The sequence below is a fragment of the Eucyclogobius newberryi genome, unplaced genomic scaffold, assembly GCF_026437365.1.
Source record: "Eucyclogobius newberryi isolate DKJ021-1_F unplaced genomic scaffold, fEucNew1.0.hap1 SCAF_1, whole genome shotgun sequence".
NCBI lineage: Eukaryota > Metazoa > Chordata > Actinopteri > Gobiiformes > Gobiidae > Eucyclogobius > Eucyclogobius newberryi.
The window spans coordinates 6,162,974-6,170,318 of record NW_027315723.1 but is presented as its reverse complement, the minus strand read 5'-3'; the positions used below and the strand labels follow the sequence as shown (position 1 = coordinate 6,170,318).

General features: G+C 44.3%; 1 protein-coding gene across 2 annotated transcripts in view; it reads left to right on the top strand.

The window, feature by feature from the left end:
* The first annotated feature begins 3,379 nt into the window (after window positions 1-3,379).
* LOC140363135 (protein EFR3 homolog B-like) overlaps window positions 3,380-7,345 on the top strand; it is a 23,336-nt gene continuing 19,370 nt past the window's right edge. The window contains exons 1-2 of one of the 2 annotated variants that reach the window (XM_072449534.1): window positions 3,380-3,577; window positions 5,272-5,348. In XM_072449534.1, the coding sequence (XP_072305635.1) occupies window positions 3,382-3,577; window positions 5,272-5,348 (273 nt within the window). In that variant the 5' untranslated portion in view covers window positions 3,380-3,381. Of the gene's footprint in view, window positions 3,578-4,200; window positions 4,262-5,271; window positions 5,349-7,345 lie in introns of those variants that run through there. The other variant, XM_072449624.1, reaches the window with a different exon arrangement.

Sequence of the window (7,345 nt, the reverse complement as noted above, 5' to 3'; positions counted from 1 at the left end):
AGAAGGTCAGAATGTCTTAGTCCAGCTGCACTCGGATCCTCTCTGGACGCCTTTGAAGGGTCAACGTTTCACTGAAAATACATTTGATAAGTTCCACCTAAGCGGCTTACACACAAAACCCCAGTTTCTGGTTTAGTTTAGCCACCCCCTTCCCCTCCATCCATCCATCCATCTTCTGCCGCTTTATCCGGGGCCGGTCTGAGCAGGGACTCCCAAGACTTCCTTCTCCCCAGACACTTCCTCTAACTCCTCCGGGGGGATCCCGAGGCGTTCCCAGGCCAGCCGAGAGACATAGTCTCTCCAGCGTGTCCTGGGTCTTCCCCGGGGCCTCTTCCCGGTGGGACATGCCTGAAACACCTCCCGAGGGAGGCGCCCAGGAGGCATCCGGAACAGATGCCCGAGCCACTTGAGCTGGCTCCTCTCGACGTGGAGGAGCAGCGGCTCTACTCCGAGCTCCCCCCGTGTGGCCGAGCTCCTCACCTTATCTCTAAGGGAGCGCCCAGCCACACGGCGGAGGAAACTCATTTCGACCGCTTGTATGCTATCCTTCATCCTGGATACAGGGGTTTGGTTCGTGAAACGACATCTTTGCAGTTGATAATAACCCAGGGCCTGGAGAAGAAACGCCTGAAAACCGACATACAGTCTACAGACATTCTAAGCTGCTGTGTTTGGAGAATAACTGTATCTTATCCAGACCGATGGGACAGGACACAGGTTTCAAAGTGAGACGCCTTCTTTGACTCAACTGAATAAAAAAAATTGAATAATCCAAAGTCTTATTTCTTATTACTTTCAAAAAATTGTGTATTGCTAAAAGTAATTTCCAGTCTTCTACACCCCAATCATTTACAAGGCATACACTTATAAATACATGCAACATATTTTACTAGACTTGAAACTTTATTCTTTTTTTAGATATAATAATAAATGATATGCAGTTCTTCCGTGAGTGCTGCTCTCCTTGTCTTGTGTCTCTGCTGTTGGTAGTGCCTCAGATAAACACTAATGTCTAGGCGCCTGGGTTCATCCTCCCTAAGGCTTCTTTGTAGAAGACCAACACTACACACCACAGTGTGTGGAGGCAAAACAACTTTCTCCAGCTGAACTCAGACGAGACTGAAATCATCGTTTTTGGCCCACAGAAACAAAGAGAAAGTGTTAGTGATCACATCCAGAGTCTCGCTCTAAAACCTACAAACCAAATTAGAAATCTGGGGGTAATAATGGACTCAGACTTGAACTTTAATAGCCACGTCAAATCAATAACATCAGCAGCTTTTTACCATCTGAAAGACATTGTCAAAATCAAAAGTATATTGAGTGTTTATTGGCATTCACAGCGCTATACTAAACTCATATGTGTATAATTTGTCTAGTTTAGTTCATTTAATTGATTTAACAGCGACCAAGTGCAGGAGCATTAATCAAGGAAACATTGAAGAGATACCATGTACTAGACAGTAATTTCCATCTGCAGTCCCTGAGACATACAAATATATAGAATAGACAAACATCATTAGACAATATAAACTTTACACGGTAAAGTAATTTTATAATTTAAAAAATACTATAATAACAATCAAGATATCGCTCCCCTTCCCACTCCCACTGTGCCCTTAATCAGGTGGAGTTTAGATGAATATTTTCTACATTTAAAATTCTACAAATTTACCAGTGTTGGCACTTATGTTTTAAAAATGTTGTGTGGGAATAGTTTCCATAATTTTAAATATGTTGGTACTTTGTTCCACTCTGGCAAAGATTTGAAAGAGAAAGCTGATTGGCCTAATGCAGTTTTTCTTTTAGATTTGCTTCATTGGTCATTGGATGTTGTTCTGCTCGTTCAGACGTGAACGTGACAAACCTTTTCAGTGGTCAATTTAGCAAATTAGATAATAATAATAATACATAACTGCATTTGCAGTGATGATATTGGCATGGCTTTCTATTAAGAATCATAAATGCTTGTTTATGGACGGATTCCATGGATTCATGATTTTACATGTTATCAATTGCACAGCCAAATCACAGCAGTGTTGAACTGCTCTGGGCAAACCTTTACATTTTCACAAGTGACTAAATTTAACTTCATTTAATCCTATTTCAGATGGAACTGTGACCATGTGTGGTGAGTGTCCCAACCCTCACTGATCAATATCCTTCTCCATCGACCATCGATCACTTTGCTCCAGTGGAATTTATGTAACAGCTCACACTTTGAGAGAGACTCCACCACAGCATCACACCAGGTCAGAGCTACTTTTATAACAAGTATATTTAAAGTTCAGCCATAATTTAACTCTGGTTTTGAGATAAATTCTAGTTTAGACAATATTTAGATCAGTTTTCCTGGTTAAGACCTGATTTAGACATGATAAATCCTGGTTTAATCCTGACTTAGTCCCAGTTTAGATCAGATTAGTGGGTGGTTTAATCTTCTACATGTAGTTTCAGTGCTTTGTTCCTACTTAATCTCAATTTGATTTAGTCCTGGTTTAGTCCTAGTTCTCATTTAGTCCTAGTTTAGGATCAGTTTAGTCCAGGTTTCGTCCCGATTTAGTGGCAGTGTTAGTCCTAGTTTAGTTTTTGCAAAATTTGTATCATGTCTCCTTCCATGTTCAATTGTGGCTTTGTTTTTGTTTAACTCTACTTAAGTAAGAATTAAAAATGCTTTAGATATTCATTAGACCATGTTTAGACCCCAAGTTTAGACCCTGAGTTAGTTTTGTCCTACTTTAGACCTGGTTTAATCCACATTTAGACTTGTTTTTATACCTGGATTGATTCACATTTAGACCCTTTTTTAGACTTGGTTTAATCCACATTTAGACCCTTTTTTAACCTGGTTTAATCCACATTTGGACTCCTTTTTAGACCTGGTTTAATCCACATTTAGACCCCTTTTTAAACCTGGTTTAGGTTTGGATCTCTCCTGTTGCTGTGGGCGTGTCGCTCTTTTGGTGAAACAGTTGAGGAATGAATTTAAACCGATTCAAGTCTTAAACCTGCAAGGAATGTGTTCACCCAGTCAGTTTATTTCTACTAACAAAACCAGGACGCATCCAGGACTGAACCAGTTCTGAACCAGGACCAAACCAGGACTGAACCAGGACCAAACCAGGACTGAACCTGCAGTAAAAAAATCAGGTAAACTTATTTATGTGATGTTTTGATAATAGAACAAGCAGCTAATGCATAGTGTCTGTGTTTAGCCTCTAACTGGGCTTAGTTTTGTTCAAGTTTAGATCTGGGTTTGTCCTAGTTTTATCCTGGTTAAACCTTGTGACTCGATATGCATCTTTATTAATAGTATAATTTAATTATCGTCATTTATTCCACTTTATTTGACATTCTTCTTATTTTCTCCCTTAATAGTTCATGATGTCCAGCACCCTGCCTCGCTTCCCCAGCCTGCCCCGTGGCATGTCCCTGCCCAGGGGCGTGTCCCTGCCCCGTCTGCCCCCAGCAACGCACACCCGCCGCTTCATCGCCATCACCGTGACGACTGCTTTCAGGGCTCCCCGGAGACTGGTCCAAGACTGCTTTTCTGTGTGCGACCACCAGACCACCCCCGGTACAAACAGGAATACTTTACTTAAAACGTGCACTGTGACCTGAATATTCTCAAAAATATGAATCACAGTCAACTTTTATCATTAGTTATGCCTTTTGATAGGCTTTAGAGCTTCTAGATTTATTTATTTTTTGTTTTTATTTCCATTCAGAAGTAGATTTATTTCTACACTAGAATTTGTGCTGAAATAAATGATCATACACAGGTTTATTCAACTTGTTCTGCTGTACAAACACAGCTGTATACAAATACTACTACTACTACTACATGGTGATTGAGACAGTATAAAGCCTTATGGATGTGGAAATGGATTGACTGATTCTGAAACTGTAGGGGATAAACCAGGTCTAAATCTGAACTAAATTAGCACTAAATCAGGGCTGCACAAGGGCTACAAACCACGTCTAAACCAGAACTAATCCAGGGTTTTTAGGACTAAATAATGGACAGTAGGTAAAATATTTATGTAAAAAAGAGTGCAGTACTAGTATTCACAGAACATTCAGAATAGTAGCAATAGTAGTAGTAATAGTAGTAGTAGTAGTAGTAGTAGTAGTAGTAGTAGTAGTAGTAGTAGTAGTAATAGTATTTATAGTATGAGAAGTGTTGTGGCTGGAGGAGGAGTCATGTGATCAGAGGATTTAGTCAGTCAGAAGTAAGAGGACAGCACAGCACTCATGTACGGTGAGCATTTTTATATTTATATTTTTATTATGAATAGAATTGGATTGCAATCATTACAAAGGTGAGTATGGTCCAACCCATACTCACCTTTGTAATGATTGCTTATTCATAGTGGTCATGTAAACATGTGACTCCTGCTGTTCATTTGGACAGAAAATACTAATAAAAAAATGATGTATATGTATTATTTTTTTTGTAATTTAATATTTCAAACATTTGTATTCAAAATTTCTGATGTAGTTTTTGGTTAAGGTACATTTTGGACACCTTCACAAATCAAATATCGTTATAAGTAAATAATTGGAAATTATTAAAATAATACAACATGATCAAGCAAGAGACCAAATCCAGGTCCAAACTTGGATGAAAGAAGTGAAATTCACTGTGTTTGAACCAGGTCCAAACCAGGTGTAAGCAACTAAACCAGGGCTTTGTTGATGTGCGTGCAGCAGCAGCAGCATGGGGTCATGTGACAGAAGCAGGTCACATGATTGAACAGAAATGTAAAAGCATTGCATAACTGTGGATTAGACTGAACCCTTTAAATCCGTTTAGGCCCATTCATCTCTGATCATACTCCGAGCCCCCAAACAGCAGCACATCTGGACTGCTCTGACCAGCGTCCTGCAGAACACTAGTACTGCAGGGTTTCTGTACAGTACTGAAGCATTACGACTAAGCATTAAGATGTTAAGTCTAAATACAAATCAACTATGGAATCAATCTAAAAATATTTTGCAGAAATATTTGAAGAAATGTCCTTACTCCAGTATAAAGGCATAAAATGGCTATAAATGATTATCATAATAAAATGACAGAAGAACATAACATTACACATTCATTTTACATATTCATTTAAAGTTCATGTTTACTTTTGTGTCAATTTGTTTCTTTCTTTGGTGGTTGTTGATGGTTATGTTTGTGGCCTTTGAAATATTTAATCAGCACACTTGACAACAGCTCTTCAGTTCTAAACCAGATCTGATCCAGGCCATGTTTCTGTCTCTCAGGTCTGTGTGGATGTTGTTGGGCTCTGAGGCCCCGCTACAAGCGCCTGGTTGACAATATCTTCCCTGAAGACCCAGAGGTAAAACCAGGACTAAACCAGAAGGGTAGAACTATATGGAGAAGGAGGCTGAGGATCACGCTTCAGAGGAAGATAAAAAAGGATATCTCTGGATTTAGTGAAATTGGAGGATGCAGAGGATGCAGAGGAGACCATCAGATGGAGCAGAGGAGAGGGTCAGATGGAGCAGAGAAGTAGGTCAGATGGAGCAGAGGAGAGGGTCAGATGGAGCAGAGGAGAGGGTCAGATGGAGCAGAGAAGCAGGTCAGATGGAGCAGAGGAGAGGGTCAGATGGAGCAGAGGAGAGGGTCAGATGGAGCAGAGGAGAGGGTCAGATGGAGCAGAGGAGAGGGTCAGATGGTGCAGAGGAGAGGGTCAGATGGAGCAGAGAAGCAGGTCAGATGGAGCAGAGGAGAGGGTCAGATGGAGCAGAGGAGAGGGTCAGATGGAGCAGAGGAGAGGGTCAGATGGTGCAGAGGAGAGGGTCAGATGGAGCAGAGGAGAGGGTCAGATGGTGCAGAGGAGAGGGTCAGATGATGCAGAGGAGAGGGTCAGATGGAGCAGAGGAGAGGGTCAGATGGAGCAGAGGAGAGGGTCAGATGGTGCAGAGGAGAGGGTCAGATGATGCAGAGGAGAGGGTCAGATGGAGCAGAGGAGAGGGTCAGATGGTGCAGAGGAGAGGGTCTGATGGAGCAGAGGAGAGGTTCAGTTGGAGCAGAGGAGAGGGTCAGATGGAGCAGAGGAGACCATCAGATGGAGCAGAGGAGAGGGTCAGATGGAGCAGAGGAGAGGGTCAGATGATGCAGAGGAGAGGGTCAGATGGAGCAGAGGAGCAGGTCAGATGGAGCAGAGGAGAGGGTCAGATGGAGCATAGGAGCAGGTCAGATGGAGCTGAGGAGAGGGTCAGATGGAGCAGAGGAGAGGGTCAGCTGGAGCAGAGGAGAGGGTCAGATGGAGCAGAGGAGAGGGTCAGATGGAGCAGAGGAGAGGTTCAGATGGAGCAGAGGAGAGTGTCAGATGGAGCAGAGGAGAGGGTCAGATGGAGCAGAGGAGCAGGTCAGATGGAGCAGAGGAGAGCAGAGGAGAGGGTCAGATGGAGCAGAGGAGCAGGTCAGATGGAGCAGAGGAGAGGGTCAGTTGGAGCAGAGGAGAGGGTCAGATGGAGCAGAGGAGAGGGTCAGATGGAGCAGAGGAGCAGGTCAGATGGAGCAGAGGAGAGGGTCAGATGGAGCAGAGGAGAGGGTCAGATGGAGCAGAGGAGAGCAGAGGAGAGGGTCAGCTGGAGCAGAGGAGAGGGTCGGATGGAGCAGAGGAGCAGGTCAGATGGAGCAGAGGAGAGCAGAGGAGAGGGTCAGATGGAGCAGAGGAGAGGGTCAGATGGAGCAGAGGAGAGGGTCAGTTGGAGCAGAGGAGAGGGTCAGATGGAGCAGAGGAGCAGGTCAGATGGAGCAGAGGAGAGCAGAGGAGAGGGTCAGATGGAGCAGAGGAGAGGGTCAGATGGAGCAGAGGAGAGGGTCAGTTGGAGCAGAGGAGAGGGTCAGATGGAGCAGAGGAGCAGGTCAGATGGAGCAGAGGAGAGCAGAGGAGAGGGTCAGTTGGAGCAGAGGAGAGGGTCAGTTGGAGCAGAGGAGAGGGTCAGATGGAGCAGAGGAGAGGGTCAGTTGGAGCAGAGGAGAGGGTCAGATGGAGCAGAGGAGAGCAGAGGAGAGGGTCAGTTGGAGCAGAGGAGAGGGTCAGATGGAGCAGAGGAGAGGGTCAGATGGAGCAGAAGAGAGGGTCAGATGGAGCAGAGGAGAGGGTCAGATGGAGCAGAGGAGAGCAGAGGAGAGGGTCAGTTGGAGCAGAGGAGAGGGTCAGATGGAGCAGAAGAGAGGGTCAGATGGAGCAGAGGAGAGGGTCAGATGGAGCAGAGGAGCAGGTCAGATGGAGCAGAGGGGAGGGTCAGATGGAGCAGAAGAGAGGGTCAGATGGAGCAGAGGAGCAGGTCAGATGGAGCAGAAGAGAGGGTCAGATGGAGC